Source organism: Diadema antillarum, unplaced genomic scaffold (genome assembly GCF_040938485.1).
Source record: "Diadema antillarum isolate AM-2024a unplaced genomic scaffold, OU_Dant_1.0 seq00001230_RagTag, whole genome shotgun sequence".
Taxonomy (NCBI): domain Eukaryota; kingdom Metazoa; phylum Echinodermata; class Echinoidea; order Diadematoida; family Diadematidae; genus Diadema; species Diadema antillarum.
In genome coordinates this window covers 622,332-641,699 of record NW_027272018.1, presented here as the reverse complement: position 1 = coordinate 641,699, position 19,368 = coordinate 622,332, and the positions used below count along the sequence as shown (strand labels likewise).

The following is a 19,368-nucleotide window of genomic DNA, read 5'->3' as shown; positions in this document are numbered from 1 at the left end:
GAAATATTGTGTTCAGTCTTTTTACATTCTTGCGTATTGCCAGGTCCTAACATAATCAGCTTCCTACTTCATACTGTGAATTTATTTTGTTTTGTTATAACAACATTTCGTAAAAAAAAAAAAAAAATGCTGGTCCCGAAGAGTTCCATAGTATAACGGGAGTCGACTGTACTTTATTTCAAAATCTTTTTTCATGGAGCTCCTAAAGAAATCTCAGGACGCTTGATCCAAAGTCCAGAGCAAGATGCGACTTGCAATAATCTTGGAGCTGTGATCCAGAATGGTTTTTAAAAAGGACGCTAACATTCTTCTTTCAACATCACACCGTAAAATATTCCATTAGTAGCTCCGCATTTCTGAGGTAGACCTGCTTTGCATTTAAATCTGCAAACTCTATCTATAGTTCCTATCAAAATTCAAGTTGAAGTCATGTTGCTCAGTCATATGTAAGAAGACGTGAATACACGACCGTGTAGTGGTTAAAACAAAAAGACTTTAAAGCAGTGCCGTACCTGTATTTCAAATTAACTCAAAAAGATCCCGAAATTCAAGGTATACCATCTTCGCATCTACTCAAAAGCTTGATATGCATGGACTGACCTTTCTTTGCAATGAGTCATGTAATACACTAGATCATTACATATTTGCTGCATCTGTGAAGAGAGAGAGAAAAATAGAATGAGGCGAATTCTAAATGGAGACCTCGTAAATCCATTATCCTTGAAGGAAATACTAATACGTAATCAAACTAAAAAGAAAGAAAATTAGTTTGGTGACCTGGCTGGCTCTGTTGGTCATCCGAGAAACCCCAGAATCACGTTTGTGACTTCTAGGATGTATCTAGTATAATACACCACGTGACTAAAAGGCGTCACGTGGGAGGATGATCGACCCCCCGCACCTTGGGTATCGCGTCTCCTTTGATTAATTGCAGGGTTGCTTTTCATTTCACGGGATCAATCCTTCAAAAGTATCATTTCATTGCCGGAGAGGGTTTTTTCTTTTTGTTTGTTTGGTTGTTTGTTTGTGTTTTTTTTTCTTTACTGATCTTACGTTTGTCTGTCATTTTGTTTGCTTTTTTTTTTTGGTTTTGTTTTATGGTTAAGCTAGGATTCGGCTCAAAGAATTCGATAGCATTGATAAAATCAAAGAGAACGAATTTCAACTCACCCCCTCCCCCTAAAAAGAAAAAAAAATCATGCTGATTCTCTATTTTGAACAGCGCAGTAAAAATCGAGGTGGTGAGACAAAACAACAACAACTACTACTACAACTACGACATCAGCAGAAAAGAAATTCCGATATTCTTGGTTTTGGTTAACCACTGGAACGATGAAAAATGCTGAAGGCTTTACTTGAAAAGAGAAACGAAGGATAACAACATATATCACATTTTCCTCCTTCATTCTCTGTCTATGGCATTCTTCCCCTCCCCCTCCACCGCTCCCATCACTTTCCTTAATACACTACAATCCTCATTCCCCCCCCCCCAAAAAAAAAAAAAAAAAAATCGTGACTAGTTCTCCAAAGACGGTGGGGTAAAGTGTAAGGTTACCACTTTCTGAAGGAAGCCAGTGCAACTGCTCTTTGTGACCTGCTATTGCCCTAGAGCGCGCAGGTGCGCGCATACAGCATGAGACAATGCGGAATGATTTATAGGAAGATACGACACCTGCATGGCAGCAGGGGGAAGAACGTTTTCCACCTGAGAAACGTAGTTTTTAGCTATTACCGAAAAGTGAAGGCACGCGTCAGTTCAGGTGAGAAGTTGTTCTTCTCTTCTCCGACTATTCCGCTTCTTGACGTCAACATGTTAAAATCAAAGTGTTTATATCGTTGTCGTTGTCTAATCATCTATGGGGCATATAGTCTCTTCGTTTTGTTGTTGAAAGAATTTAAGGACAAAGAACTTGAGATTTGAATTAAGAAAATCATTTTAAAAAGGTGTCAAAGCAGAGGGAAATGTCTCCTGAAGCAGATTTTTAATGCGACTTATCGAAAGATATTCGCGCCACTGAGAAATCGCGAGTAAAAACTGATCGATTCACTTCACAAATTTTTGCCCCGGAACAACTGTCTTTTTCGAGCCCAAAATTATTACGTCACGCAAGGCTCAAAACCCCTTACGAGTGCAGCGGTACGTTGAGGCCGTCATTCATATAAAGCATGTATTCCCAGGCGAGCGGATGTAATATCTGGTCTGTCTTTCTTCGCATCGGCTTTCTCGGCTGAGCATTTAAAACGTCCAATTTTTACCTTATATTGTACGATAAGACTTTGAGTTTGATATCGAGAGTGAATTGAGTGATGACAGTGACAATGACACTGACAGTGACAGTGGCAAAGTCGGGATGGTAGAAGAAGCGAGGGTGAGGCGACGGAGCCCACTGTCTGTCTGTAGTGCGTCAGTGTTGATGTGTTTTGCTATGGTGCGCCAAAAGGAACCATGTCTGATCCTGTTACAATTATCACTTCCTCGCTAATAATTCTAAGCAAGATGGATTCAATAAGTAAAAATTTGCAAAAATTATAACCAACTTGTACCTAATTCTGTGAAGAATAGATTTCGCCTCCTACGCAGATCATGCGGAATTCACGCTTTGAACCACGGCGCTGCGTAGCAACAGCGCATCAGCGCAGGGCTGATTCGTTCCTTGCGTGACGTCACAATTTCGGTCCCCAAAATTTCGCTGTCAGATTGGGTTCTGGCGGTCAGAAGAGGGTCTCAAAACACCGTCTCTCCATTGTTTTAGAGTAGTTTTCATGTTCTGAAACTTAATTATTCATATTTCTAGAGACTTAAGCATTTCTAGAAATGTGTAATTCACTTTAAGTAAATCACCTTTGTTACTGCTTGAAGAAATTAATTAAAATTATTTATATGCGCCCAGGGATAATTACGCCAATGCTGTGTGACCTTAGCTTAGTTGAAGCCGTTCCACAACCTCCGATACGCTCATCATTCAAGACGCCTTGTCAAAAGGCTATGAGCTGATGAAGCTCATAGCCTAATGTTTACATTGACATTTTTAAAGTTTTTCTACGGACAAAGCGTAACGTGGCCCTAAAAAACACTTCTGCCTTCACAATGATTTGATCAAAGTCCAATCTCTGCGTCATCAACAACTCTACTGATACTCGAAGTTGTTCCCATATTCACAATTTGGAATTGTCTGCTGGGCTTACTCCACCGCTGTACTGACCAAAATTGTATTTATCATGTTTTTTGCTGTTTAAAGACAGTATTTACCATTTGCAGATGAAACAAAAACACAGCTTTAGTGCTTCAAAATAGTTGTGAAATGTGAGTTAGGGATTGAAACAACCAGTGTAAAAATTTAAAACTGTATAATCAATATTAATGTCGTTAAATACACAAAATGTGAACAATAGTTATAACAGAAATGTTTCTAGACTATTTTAAACCTTCTACAGTTATATGGTTTAGTGGGGAAAATAGTGATATCTCCTTACATTTTATCTTTTATTACGACATTTTTATATGGTAAGATGTTTTGTGATACAACTAACCTATACACATATGCATCAAATGTGATATCTCAAACATTTTTTAAACATTTCTCCCAATGGTAAACAGTACCTTTAACACCTGTAGTTATAGTTATCTGTTGGTCTTCTTTTACACTTTCATTCTTTTTCTTACTCATGACATGTTATGTGCCCAGATTGCACGTGATTACTGTATACGCCATAATATTGCGAGTTTAATTTGTCGCGAATCAGGACTTCCCGACAATTTCGCAAGTGGTTAAATTTGCGATTGTAGAGTACAGTATATACACAGCGGAGAAATATGCGTGTACGTCACATTCATGCCGAGATCAGAGTTGATATTTTCGCGTGTTTCTGAATTCGCGAATAGCACCAACTCCCAAAATTAAGGATTAATCAGGGGTTAAATAACGTTTAAAAAAGTGTTCAAATGTAATTGATGGAAGTTAGTCAAAGATCAAAAATTATATAATGCGCCTTCCCTCGAGCAAAGCTTGTTGTGTTCCATTTGGGTGTTCAATCTTTAATACTGTTACGGCATGCTTGTCTGGAGAAACACTGCATTCATAGATTGTGTGCGTTCCCAAAAAGGGCTCTAATTTTTCCTGGGGTAGCCCCACGAGACCGACACCCACGAGTCATACAGCCCACGAGTTTGACATTAAAAAGAAAGAGTCCATGAGTCATACAGCCCATGAGTTACATACAGCCCATGAGTTCGACACTAGGCAAATAAGCCATTACAGCACGGTGCATAATTAATTGTGACTCTGCACCTCAAAACAAACAAAAAGTCGCCAGACATGAATTTTTAGTTAAGACCATATTCTGAAAGAGCAGGCTTTAAGCTTTAAAATGATGTATAACTCAAATCAAATGGACTCTCCTAACCTATCTAAATATTGGAAAGAAAGCACAAACTCAGGAAAATTGTGAACTGAGAAAAGAGGCTCTGAAGTATACAGTGTCTATTCAAGCGCTTAATCTTTACCAAACCGTGCTTGCTGTGCGATGAATGGGACAAAAAACAGGAAGTAAACCACCAGAGTAACAACAATAAAGGGATTATGAGATTAAACTGAAATTAAGCATGCCTCATTAACACACTCTGTCCATAATCAATGCCAACTTTCAAAGCAGTAGCACTATCCTTTCAAAAGTTATTAAGAGTTGAAAGTGAAGAGTGTGGACAAGGTTTTTCAGAAATGAAAAAGGGATTCTAAAGACACACATAATCACACTATTCTACCAAAAATGTTCGTGATAAACTGCTAAAAAAACACACTTTCCTGCCCGTTTTATGATACCAAATTTTAGCATAATGTAACAGAACACCCAATCTTTTAGAAAATATGAGAAAGTCAAGTTCGGCTAGGTTGACCCATTTCACTTATTTTCAGTCCTCACGCAAAATCAGTGTGTGCGACTTTATGTTCGTTTTGAGGTGCACGGTCACAATTAGTCTCGTGGGACTTGTTTGCCTAGTGTCGAGCTCATGAGCTGTATGACTCGTGAGTGTCTAACTGGTGACGTGCACCTCCTTTTCCTCGGCCTCATCTTTACCTGCACCGCATCTCCTTATTCTATATCAGTTTTCGTGCAAGCTCGGTATGCCCTTTCATTTACAAGAGCCCCCTTAAATGTTTACTTTACATAATTAGCCATAACATCCAGGCTATTAAATCCCCCTTATGTTCCCTTATGTTCACTTATTCGACAGAGTTGAGTCGTCAATTTTAAAGGTCCTGTTTACCTTTGGGAGCAGTTATTTAAAAAATGTTCAAGATATCACTTTTGATGCATATGTGTAGGTCAGTTGTATCACAAACATCCTACCATATACAATTTTTGCAATAAAGCCTAAAATATAAGGAGATAGCACTATTTTTCTCATTAAACCGTATCTGTAGACGGTTTAGTCTGGAAACATTTTTACTATAACCACTGTTCACATTTTGTGTATTTCATAATTCTTAACATCAATTATACTGGTTCAAATTTTTACATTGGCTGTTTCTATCCCTAACTCACATTTTAGAACTATTTTGAAGCAGTAATGCTGGGTTTTTGTTTCATCTGTAAATGGTAAGTTATGCCTTTAATCGAGCAAACGGTACGAACTCAGGGTATTATTAGTCCAAACAGAAGAACGTTCCAGGCGATGATCAGTGATATTGATTACGATACCGATACATTGAATCATGTAATACTTTTACTTTGTTTGTCAAACTGTGTGTCGGTAACAAATCGTGATAAGAATACCTAAAAAGACCTTTTTTTAAATACACAAAAATAACATGACCGACAACTGCAGGGGTTAAACCCCGTTTTCAAAACAAACATGTTCAAATGTAATGGATGGTAGCTGATAAAGCGTGAGTCAAAGATCAAAACAATTACATAATGCACCTTCCCTCGAGCAACGCTTGTTACGTTGTATTGGATGTTGAATTTTAACTCCTGTAACGGCATGCTTGCCTGGCGAAAAACTACATTTAAAAAAAAGTTCTAATTTTTTTTCTCCTCTCTCATCTTTTCCTGTATCGTATCTTCTTGTTTAATGGTAGTTTTCGTGCATGCTCGGTCTGCTACTTTATGTACATTAAGAGTCCCCGTAATGATTTATACTTCATCATTAACCATGATATCGAGGCTAATGTTCCCTTCTAATCATTCCGCCTGTCCTATTTTTACTGCTATGACAATGACAATCAAAAAATGAATATCTACTCTTGAAATGCACTTTGTTTTGATTTCGAATAATACTTTTGAAATGCATTATGTTTTCATCACTTTTTCGGAAGAGTTGGGTCGCCGATTTTAATCGAGCAAACGATATGAACTCAGCGTATTATTAGTCCAAACAGAGGAACCTTGCATCCGATGATCAATGATATTGATTACGATACATGCAATCGGGTAATACAATTCACATGAGTTTGGTTGACAGACCCTGGGTAACGAATAGTGAAAAGGATATACATAAGAAGACGTTTGTAAATATGACCAAAATCTGCGGGGGTTAAAAACCCGGTTTTCAAAACAAATTAAGTCCCTGGTTCAAATGTAATGGATATACAAATTTGATAGAGTGTATACGTCAAACTATGTACTTGTATCAACAAATAATGCACCTTCCTGAGAACAACGCTTGGTAGGTTGTATCGGTTGTTAAAAATCTTACTTACTGTAGTACTAGAAACGGCATGCTTGCCTGGAGAAATATTAAATTCATAGACTTTGCGTGTTATAAGAAAGGATACTCTCGAATTTCCTACTCTTATATCTTCTCCAGTATTTGTTTTATATGTTTCTTTGTCTCCCTCCAAAGCGCATAGAGACCTTGCCAAAGGTATTATGCGCTATATAAGAACGGTGATGATGATAATAATAATAATAATAATAATAATAATAATAATAATAATAATGATAATGATAATAATAATAATAATAATGATAATAATAATAATAATAATAATAATAATAATAACATCTTCCTGTCAGATATTACTTTTTTGTGCTAGTTCAATCTTCTCTTTAATGTATAAGAGCCCCCATAATATACCCTCATTATCAACCATATTATCCAGGTTAATGTTCTCTTTTATACCTCTTCCGCCTCTCATTTCTTTTTCAAGCGTATCATGAAGTAGTTAGCCTCCCACCAACATTGTTAGTCACTGATATTTTCTTCTTTTTTTTAAGGATGAGTATAGTCTTTACCTTTTTTTTCCCCTTGAGATGTACAATACTGCTTTGGTATACATGATATTGTTTCATGCAAAAGTCCAGAAAAGAGTCATCATTGTTTTGTCAGTTCCACGTTAATGTTCTTCAAGACTTCTCTTTTATTTAATTCAGTTGATATTTCATGATATTCTAAGCTAATTCTCTGATCTTACTTTGCTTTTGGATTAAATTTCGCTGCATATGTGTTTGTTCTTCTTGTCTTGACAGGATTTCTTCACAAAAAGTATCTTTTTGCTATATCTTTGTGAGGATGAAGTCAAAATTTACTCAGATTATGATTAACAGAAGACTTTGCAAGAAAACGTGAAAGTCCATGCTCGGTCTATAGGGAAAGGTGTATTCCAATGTCTTTTGTCAACCATACTTGTACTTTAGCAATGATTGACTGATGTTGTTACTGGCAGAAACTTGGATTGTTCTTTTTGTGGGCATATCCAAGTAATCCTAAAATGAAAGAAATATCATGATGGAATACATGTCACATATTTAGATATTCTTTTGGATACATAAGTGATGATCAGGGTGTTATGAATCAGTACAAGTTAACATACATTATAGTTTTGCATTGTATAGTTCCTTTAACAGGCGTCATTACTGTCACTCTTTGTGCATTACAATATTCATGTTTTCTCATGTTCTGATATAATATAACATTAAAAGTCATATGAAGTTTATTTTTAATTAACACTGTCAATGGCAGAGCATAGAAAGATGAAATGTTTTCGATAGTTGGTTTGACACGTAGACAATTTGATAGATTTTCTTGCATTCCCCTCTCCTCTTTCCTCCCCCGTTTCTCAGAAAAAAAAACACAAAAAACAGAACGAGTCATTATAAGCTCTCGATCTACATCGCTTTTGGCCTCTTAAATCTTTTCTTTTTAAGTGAGTCTTATTTAATGAATGCGTGCATTGTTGATGATTAAGCCTTAACTGACATCTTTAATCTGAATAATTCGTCATGAAGTCGTCATCAGATTATCTAAAGTCGCATATCCGTTCGTTTTTCGTTGGTGTTGTTTTTTGTCCAGTATTGCTTTCATTTTAGAGGTGATTTGATAACGATCGGTCTTTTCAACGTCACAATTATCATCATATTCATCATTAACTATGACCGTTATCATGTCCTTTTTGTTATCAATGATCATGACGGTAATATTAGTGATGATAAAAAGCAATCGGAATAGTTACAGTAACTATAGCAATGATACGAATGATGATAATACCGATACTGTTATGGATGTCATGATCTTTTTAAAAGATTATGCATATGATTTTCATTTCGATTTGTATTATTTCATCATCTTTTGCTTTTTTCACAATTTTTTCTCTCTTGATGGCATTTACACAATCATTATCATTGCATTGTGATGCCACGGTCCAGTAGACTTGTTGATTAATATCCTTGATATTCTTGAAGCGAAGATGTCCATTAGAATCACACAATCCTGTTTGAATTCTTTTTTTTTCGCTGAAGCAGAAAAAACAGACACACATGCAATCACACACATACGTGCAAGCTGATTACTTTTGAAAGACGTTTCAACATCGTTGTTAACAGACAAAACTGTTAGCAACTTTTCCATCAACATGTTAGTTATTGATCTAGCGACAGGAGTCTATACTTTGGCGTTCAAAGCGATGCATGGCAGTGCTTCCACGTGGTGGGGATAATGATATTACGTGCTCCCGGGGGGCTAGGGGATTAACCTCAATAGTGTATCTCCATCTTCCCTCTCGGAACCAGCGGAACGCAACACGAGACAAACAGAAGGTTAATGCCAAGGAGCAAGATGACAGAGACGCTCACCCGAAGACACCTGCCCTTGATGGATGACAGGGCAGCGTATCGCGCATTCAGAGGTCGAAAATGACAAAAAGGAAAGACGGAATATTGCCTCATACCCTACTGTTTTCAGACTCATGTATACAGGATAATAGGTAAAAGCTGTCCCACGGGATGAATTACCTTAAAAGCCGGAAATTATCTCCCAAGATCTGCCTACATACAAAGCTGAACAGATAATTATCTCGATTGTCGGATAGAAGAAAAATGTATAACCCACAAACCTATGCTCGCGATATCATGAAATTTTGTATTCACATCGCATCATTGATTGTTCTGTGTAGGTGTGTGTTCCGAGTGTCGAATGTGAGATAGTTTTATAAACGGGGGGCGTAGTAAATTCAGCTCAAGATTCGAAGGTGAACGCTTCAAAAGTTTTTTTTTTCCTAAACGAATTAAAAAACAACAACAACAATAACAACAACGACAATAATGCTCACTTGCAGTCCTGAATTTGCAACGTACCATGGCTAAATTAATGATGATGAGTAGTTGCGTATAGCAACATACTTCTGACTCGAAATATATAAATATATATAAGTAAGAGCCTTAAAGGAAACCCAAACCCAAAGAGAAATGTGAATTGAGTGAAAGCAGCAACATAAGTAGAACACATCAGTGAAAGTTTGAGGAAAATCGGACAATTGATGCAAAAGTTATGAATTTGTAAAGTTTTGGTGTTGGAACCGCTGGATGAGGAGACAACTAATTCCACAAAAATTCAATTTTCTAGCATGATGAAAGAACACTTGACTAACCGCTTTCAGAAAGCAGGGGAAATAATTGCTACCCTTACCATAACCAATGTCGGTATCAAGTTGATGGAATGTGTAATTTTTCATTAAAAATCTTAAAATAACAATTAAAAAATATAATATGATCGTGTCGTAACGAGTCTGCATTCATCAACCCAATCGCTTAATATCTTACCAGATGTCAGAACTCTCCCCCCTCTCTCTCTTTTTCTTTGCTTTTGTCAGGCGCCGTGGGCTCCCGCGATCAGATGAAGCTCCGGACGGAGCTATTTAGTTCGGGAAAGTACGACAAGTCCATCCGACCGGTTAAAAACGTGTCCAAGGCGACTGTGGTAGAAATGCAGTTTTTCGTCGCTCGGGTCCTTGACGTGGTGAGTCACTTGGTCATTGCTGATAATTAGTGTATGATTAGTGTAATTATTGCTTTATTTTAATCAACTTTCATGAATTATTCCTTTCCTTTTAGTCAACGTTTAAAGATGTGCTTACTTATGGATAAACAACATCAAACCAAGGTATTGTTATTCTCAACATGCTCATGTCGCACCTTAACTACTCGACAATCACAGGCATTAAGATGCGTACGACGAACTGAATTTGAATTTCTAAGTCAATAACTGATTCTCAAGTGGGTAGAAGATGAAATATCCTGTTTATCTCTAAAATTGGCAAATTCTGCTACTTCTGTTACCATTACTATTTTTAGTATTCTGCTTCAGATGTAGGGAACTTAATTTGTTCCATCTTGCTCCAAGCACATGTACATCCCTCACATCCCTCCTGTCGAAGTGAAGCAAAACCCGTTTTAGGATTATATAAGTGAAATTGATCAGATTGTCTTATGGGATAAGAATGTATGTCCTTGTTTAATTGAAATAATGAGAGGAACAAAAAGATGGCATCTGACCATTATGTAAGCGAAACATAAAGAGTGAGTTTTGCACAAAAAATCAATATCATTTACCTTGAGTGTTTTTAATTCTGCGAATAAAGGATATGAATGATCTCGATAACCTGAGTTGGTGCATATACCTATAGCTTTCTTTTGCAGAAGTGATATACTATCAATGTGACTTTTTGAAGTTGCCCATACAATGATGCAATATGAAATGTACGATAATATGAAGGAGTTATACAACATAAATAGAATGTTTTTAGGGACATAGTACTTAAGCCTATGGAGTATACCAACGTTACGAGGCACAGTGATGCAATGCACAGGAGTGTCCCATTTCATTTTTTTTATTTACATATATTCCGAGAAATTTGATACTTTCTTTTTGTTTCGATAATATACCTTCCACCATAATATTTAAATGTTGCATTTCATTTTTATGCTTCTTAATAATGAAAATACATAAAATTTGTCTTTTTCAAATTGAGTGATAATCTATTACTCTTAAGCCATGAAGATATTTCGGTAATTCAGTATTGAGTTCCTAGGAGCGAATGGAAATTAGAATTGGAACAGAATACATTGGTGTCATCGGCAATCGTAATGTATTGCAGTGACATAGATGAATTTTAAATAATCATTTTTAATTCTATTTATTTATTGAAATTCAAGCTAATAATGTTCTTCAGGAAGAAAATTTAGAAGCCTTCAACCCAATCTCGTTTCGATTTATTACATTAGTATACAACATTCTACTACCCTGCCGCACCCCCTTGTTGCTAGTCAACCTCAGCTTTTTAGAATGAGGAGAAAGTGGAATGGGGTCATTTTGTCTTTAATAGATGAATTGAATTGGTTTGATCATGTTTATCCGTTACCAGATTTGGCAACGCATGTCTCTGTTACATCCGTTCATGCTTCCGGGATTACACGCAAAGACAAATCAGCTAAATTGTCTTCCCTTCCGCCTGCTTGACCAGTTGCACTGTGTCCTGTCCGATTGGTCCGCGACCAAAGTGAGGGACCGGGGGGAAATTGATATCGTTCTGAACTCTCTCTCGGTTGCTTCTTAATTCTTAGTTTTGTTTGCGGATTACCGTCACAAACCGGTGAGCGAGCAGCGTCCCACTTTGACAGACAAGCCCAGCCCTCCCCTCTCGTATTTCCCCTCGTTAGAAACGCCACCGATAAGAGGTGAGATCAATGAAGGTGCTCCTCCGCGGAGCGGGGACATCCTCCTCGTTGCGTCTCGGTGCATTGTATCCCACAGCTATATGAGCGTCAAATTGATCTTCATGCAAATGTGGCAAGCGAGCGGGCAGACATGTTATCGATTATGCGGCCCCCGTGTGGTGCGCAACTTCAACTCTGAAACCGATCCCGGAGTTCGGCCCATTATACGCCCACCCTGCTCCTGCGTGCCCTTCGCAGCCCCAAGGCATTAGCATAAAATGAATCGAAACTACCAAAATAATATCCTGCAGAAGTAGTAGTGTTTCCTGTATTTAAAACGTGACCCAGTTGCTGCAGATTTGAAGACACTGTCGTATGTTGTAAATATCCACTTACACAGATTCAATATTTTGACAATATCCAAACCTGACAAGGGGTAAAAATAAACTGGATGGTATGATACAACCAAGTAGAGTCTTATTTGACATAATAAGAATTTCATTTTATAGGTTACCCTCTTATGACAGCATCATACAGAAGAAAAGAAAGAAAGCCTGATAAATGATAATAGTAAAAACAATAACGATAATGGTAATGATAATAATAATGATAATAATAATGATGGTAATAATAATAATGATAATTATAATAATAATAATAATAAAAATAATAGTAATAATAATAATAATAATAATAATAATAATAATAATAATAATAACAATAATAACAACAATGGCATATTTATCCAGGGAACCTCTTCAGTGTTGTCACTGCTCGACCAGAGAGCCCTGCCATTATTATTACCCTAGCGTTGCCAGGCACTCATTCATACACCTGGGTCGAGAGGGATATGGTGGGTAAAAACATCTTGTCCAAGGACGTAAGCACTGGGCGGGAATCGAACTCGCGTCCTCCGATTGGGAGTCGGGAGTCTTATCCACTATGCCACAGCGCCCCCACAGATAGATAGATAGATAGATAGATAGATAGATAGATAGATAGATAGATAGATAGAAAGATAGAAAGATAGATAGATAGATAGATAAATAGATAGATTGATTGATTGATGAATAGATAGATAGAGAAAAAAAAGCATCACAAAATAAAACTGCAAAGCGAAGCGTCACTGGATTGTAAACAACGAAATGAAATGCATGTATTGGTGTACAGATACCATATTTTGCTGAGTTTTGATGCTCTCATTTACATTCTACGTATCGAAAAAAAACATCCCATGCAGGAATTGTTGACAACTTTGCAGTGGATAGTGGTGAATACTGTACCGAGTATTTCAGGAAAGACGAACAGTTCCCTTATATTATATTATTAGAAGTCTCATTATTCTTTGTTTTGTTTTGTTTTGATATTTCTTTGGCTACATTTCATCCTTCATCAACAAGAAAAAAGAAAAGAAAAAAAAAACCATACGAATAACCTGGAAATCAATAACATGGTCCGAAAAGATTGAGAAGACAATATGAAATCAATTGTAATCGGGAAGTGTGCTGTAGTTCGCATCGAATTCGACCTCGGCCATTACGTGACGTTGTCTCAACAACGGTTTCGATTTTTCCCTCCCCCCCCCCCAATCCTTTAATATGTTTAACCATAAAGTAACTGTTGCAGCTCCATGGTTTGACGATGGCATTTTCACATGAAAATCTTATACGCCCAAACCTGTCAGGGCAGTAAACAGGCTATTACTTCAAGATTATCATCCACTGTGTTTTATCAACACCAGACATTATGTCCGGTTATACACGAAGTATAACACATCGTTCTATCATTCTTGAAATCGACCGACACCAGTTAAGTGCGATAATTGACGAAGACTGGTAGGGAAGCATTTGTCAGACTTCGCTGGACACTACTAATATTAATTTCCTGGCGTGCAAATTGTCTCTACATAAATGAGCAGTGTGATTGTTCCATTTTTTTTTTCGTAATAATGGTAGCAGATATTCCTGGGACTAAATTATTAAAGCGCGCCAATACAAAATACACATGCTCACTCACCATGTAGGCAATTGTGCACAAACACACACGCGCGCACTAGCGGCATACACACATTTTCTTGATATTTATTGATTTCATTCAAATCAGTCATGAATCAACCCATTCTGGGTGTAACATGAACAAAAACAGTACAAATGCAATTCAAAACACAAACAAATCCAATTTTCAGTCTATACAGCAAATAATCTCTCTTGTTTGTTTGTTTGTTTGTTTGTTTGCTTTTATTTCTGCATTCAATCAGATGCAATTTGAATGCAAACTTCAAAAAGTACAAAGACAAAGAATAACAAGTGCAGTGAAATAAATCGATAACAGTACATAAATAGATTCACATAGGTGATTGCATTGAGCAATGTAGATACACAGAAACATAAAATAAAATATACAGTATTTTTCAGTAAACAACAGAGATAATTGAATGCAGGAGACCACCATCATAAGCGATTAAGCTTGAAATGGATGGAGGCCTCATAAAATGACTATCCAACGACATAACTCTCTTGGAGGAAGGTGATCGGGTGAGTGCAGTGCAGTTGCAGGTGAGAGTGCAAGATGCAGTTGAAGGAAGAAAATAGAGATTGACAATAAGATGACAATCTATACTATAAATATTTGTTAGCTCAATTGGTTTGGAGAATATAATTGTATCAAATATCGTTTAAGTGAAGCTTTCAAAGAATAAATACTTGCACAAGACTTTATATTATCCGGGATATTATTCCAAATATCCGGACCCGAATGTCTTATAGATTTATGTGTCACTAATAATTTGGGATTCAAAAGGTGGAAATTTCTACATATACGAGTAGGGTACGAATGGACAGAAGTATTGAACCTAAACATGTTATCAAAGGATGATGGAAGTTGATGATGTATATATTTGAACATAATTACTGCTACTTGAATAATATTCAAATCAAAAACCTTCAATGTTTTAAGCTCATGAAATAAAGAATCAGTATGAGCCAGAAAATGCGATCCTGTACAAATATGTATAACTTTCTTTTGTAATTTAAATATAGAATTTATTTTGGTAGAGCCGCAAGTACCCCATACAACATTGCAATAACTTATATATGGGAGAATTAAGGAATTATATGATAGAAATAAAGTTGAACGAGGAAGAAAAAACTTCAGCTTGGAAATTATCCCAATATTTCTAGAAATACACGTTGTAACATGATGTAAATGCTCATTCCAAGTCAAACTTTCATCTATATACACTCCTAGAAATTTTGAATTCATTTTCTTTTCTAGTGGGATATCATCAATGTAAATATGTATCAACGCATCTTCATTATGAGAATGAAGTTTGAAATGAATAAAATGAGTCTTTTTTATATTCAAAGAAAGTTTATTAGACTTAAACCAATTTGATACTTTACTAATTTCAATATTTAAAGTGTCATTTAAAATCTTAAGATCTTTATGAGAATAAAATATATTCGTATCATCAGCAAATAAAACAAAAGAGAGAAGAGAGGATGTATTTATGATATCATTAACATAAAGAAGGAATAATAATGGGCCTAGAATTGAGCCTTGAGGAACACCACATTTAATTAAAAGGGGGTCAGATTCACAACCATTAAAAATAACATATTGTCTTCTATTAGTTAGATAATCTTTAAGCTATAAAAGTGCTTGTCCTCGAATACCATAATGAGTTTAAAATAAGTTTGGTGAGTAAAATAGAATGATCAAGAGTATCGAATGCTTTACTCAAATCACAAAATATACCTGCAACATGTTCTTTGTTTGCAAAAGCACTCGTAATTTTGTCATAAATTTGTATTAGTGCTAAATCAGTTGAATAATTTTTTCTGAAACTATATTGATTGGGAATAAGTAAATCATACTTATTAATAAATTTAAGAAGTCTATTATAAACAATTTTTTCTAAGATTTTGGATATAATAGGCAATAAAGAAATAGGACGATAATTGCTAATTTCATGAGGATCATCTTTTTTATGTACAGGATTAACTTTCACTATTTTCAGCAGATCAGGGAAAATACCTTGTGATAAAGAAAGATTAAATATATAACTTAACGGTTCTGCGAGTGGATAAACTATTTCTTTCAATAACATCATACTTATTTTATCAGAACCACAAGATTTAGAGCTATTTAAAGATTTAGTGATACTAATGATTTCACTGGGACTTGTTGGATTAAAATAAATAGACTCTTGATTTTGGTCAAAAAGATAATCTGTAAAATGAGCAGAAGTATTGCTAATTTTAGTAGCAAGTTCCGGACCGATATTAACGAAAAATTAGTTAAATGAATTAGCATACATATTGGGATCATTTATTTTAATACCGTTTAATGTGATATCATCCGTTGGCGGAGAATCAGGCTTTTTACCTAGGACCTCTTTAATAATTTTCCATGTTGCATTAATATTCGAAGAAACCTCTTCACCATAAATAACTCGATTATAAATCAATCCCAATCCCACTGATAATTCCTTCACGATAACGTATTGACATAACTTATACCAAACCTATATCCCTTGAATATATTCAATCATATAACTCATTCTCCCTTACAAGTACATATACATAAAAACAAAGAAAAAATACGTTATAAACATAAAAACCCAACCAACCCTTCCCCTCTTAACCAAAACAAATCTACATCTATCCTAAATATTAAATCCTACCAACATATTTCATATAATTTACAAATATCCTTCTTCAAATCAAATCCCAATCCCGCCAACCCCCCGATTCACCAAAACCAAAAGCACATCCACACCCACAAAAACCCACAAAAGCACACCCACGCCCACAACCACCACCCCCACACACACGCTAATGCATATCATACATACCTTATGCACAAATATGCAAATAATTTGTACATGGAATATGACATCAAAATTTTTCAATGACTTTCAAACACATGCGCTTACACTGTATCATGAAAACAAGTATATTATACTCCTTAACTTACTCCTTAGATGTCCAATTTACAAGAAGTTAAATTTGTTCGGTATGTTTGATTATGATTGTGTGGGGGCTGAGCATTTATTTTTTTGTGACACTCTGTTTGATTCGTATATTCTTCTACCAACAAAAATAAAAGTGACTACAGACAAGAGAGTAAGAGAGGAGATAACAAGAATAAAACGAACTCTCCCACCTTTCTTTTTTTTTTTGCTGTTGTTTTATTTTGAAGAAAAAGAGATAAGGACAGATAAAATGCACAAAGAAAGATAGATGGATGAAGAGGTGGAGAGGGGGAAGACGGGTTTTCATGCAATTCCAACCTATTCATAATAAATGGGTAATACCAGTTCGAGCAATATATTGTAGCCACCTGTAACAGATCCACCGTGCATTCGTCAGAGGACGAGTGTATACGTTGGCTCTCTCACCCTCGCCTGTCTCGTTCCATAAATTGACTAGTGTGTAATTGCAGCGCGACCTATATTAGTACGCACGAGCGTTGACTACTAATGCAAAACTATGCTAAAAATGCCAGTCAAGTGGATTAACAAGGAGGATGGGGGTTAACGAGTGTTGCGACATTCGAACCACAGTGCCACACTGCATCCGCGGCGCCGATTATTTTGCTGTCATTGAGTGTATCGCCCTTACCAAAATGTTCTGACGGATGATATTTCATAGTGCCCTTATCCTCAACTCCTTGAGACTTTAACCCTTCGCAACATCCCATTTGTCGTTCCTTCCATGAAAAGAAGAGACGTTGAGGCACAGTGAACTGGAGCGAGGTACCTCAGGCTTGAGGTCTACGGTCCGAGTCCTTTGGCAGCAGCGGTAGTTCTCATTTTCCTCGTGACGTCCTCGAGAGCGAAAATGTAGCTTTCTGTGCGACTCCACTCCATTTTAGGTGAACTTGTAGGACCCCACAGATAGAGTGGAAACTGAACGAAGTTAAAGTCTTATGAAGATAGCACTTGGATTAAGACAGTTTTGAAAGTTTTCCACAAAACAGTAAGGTGAAGGGTAATTAATTATCAAGTAGTTATTGAACACATTCTAAATCAAGTCAACTGAGCGCGGTGTCAAATTTGCAGTTTAAGGAGATCGACCGCAGGACTGTTGCCAAACCTTTGTTGGTAGAGGTCTGTAGACGGAGGATGAATTTGGGTTCAAGTGGCAAATATCTATTGTCTCGCAAACAAGCATATTTCGGATAATGATATCCTCACAACCTCACTAATAAACCTAACCCAGGGTTTCTGTTCCGGAACGTGATTATGCGAATGACGTCATTATAAACGTCATTTCTGACAACGGGAGGAGAATGACGGTGGCAGCTTTAAGTGTCACTTCGGCGAATAAGACAGACCTGCACATTGCCATGACAATCCGAACATCCACTGATTGCAGAGTCAACTCATTGAGAACATGATTTTCGCAGGTGACGTCAGGAAACGTCTGCTTGATGTTGTTTTGCAACATGCCAATTATTCTACATTTTTAATTTTTTTGGGTTTTTTGTTGTTGACATAACTGTTACTTGAATAATTGAGTATTGAAAACAGTGTTTCTCAATTTGTATTCATTTTTTTTTAGGGGGGTGGGCAATTTTCCATTTCAAAACAATGATTTTGTGACGATCTGCAAAGATTTGTAGTAACGGGATTTATCATTTCAAACAAATAACACACCAGGATTTCCTAGTGAAATTGATGTAAAAAAAGGACTGTTGCCGTTGTCATGCAATATTTTTTTTCTTTGACTATTCCTCACAGGATGAACGGCTGGAAACGTTCAAGATCAACGCCTGGCTAACAATGGTAAGACGATCCAAAGTAGAAGCCTTTTATATCTTTCTTCTTGTAATGACATCACCAGAGGCTACTTTGAAGCTTGGACGCAGTCATATAATGAAAGATATCAGATATTTGAACCCAAGAGGGCTATTCCAAACGCAAGAACAACTGCACCCTTAAAGAACAAGTTCACCTTCATAGACATGTGGATTGAATGAATGCAGCAATATCAATAGAAAACATCAACATGAGTTCGGGGAAAATCAGTCAATCCGTTTAAAAGTTACGAATTTTTGAAGATTCTGCTCAGTCACTGCTGGATGAGAAGACTACTACAGCGTGTGATGTCACATGTATACAACGATATAAAGAAAATATAAAGAAAATTCAATATATTTTCATTTTTCTGACATAATAAAAGAACACTTGACTTCTCTCTTTCAGAAGGCAGGGGAATTATTATTACCCTTAACATACGTCAGTGACAAGTCGAGGAAATTTGCACTTTTTTCAAATAGGAAAATTTTCTGAAATTCTCTTTATATTTTCCTTGTAGCGTTGTACGCATGTGACATCATATACTGTAGTAGCCTTCTCATCCAGCAGTGACTGTGCAGATACTTCATAACTTTTCATAACTCTTCATAACTTTTGAACGGATTGTCCGATTT

The 19,368-nt window shown here is 36.4% G+C and overlaps 1 protein-coding gene across 1 annotated transcript in view; it reads left to right on the top strand.

The window, feature by feature from the left end:
• The window catches only part of LOC139745023 (neuronal acetylcholine receptor subunit alpha-10-like), a 55,991-nt gene that overhangs the window by 23,787 nt on the left and 12,836 nt on the right, over positions 1-19,368 (top strand). Inside the window, exons 2-3 of the mRNA XM_071655431.1 lie at positions 10,089-10,234; positions 18,677-18,721. Of these exons, the coding sequence (XP_071511532.1) occupies positions 10,089-10,234; positions 18,677-18,721 (191 nt within the window). The remainder of the gene's footprint in view (positions 1-10,088; positions 10,235-18,676; positions 18,722-19,368) is intronic.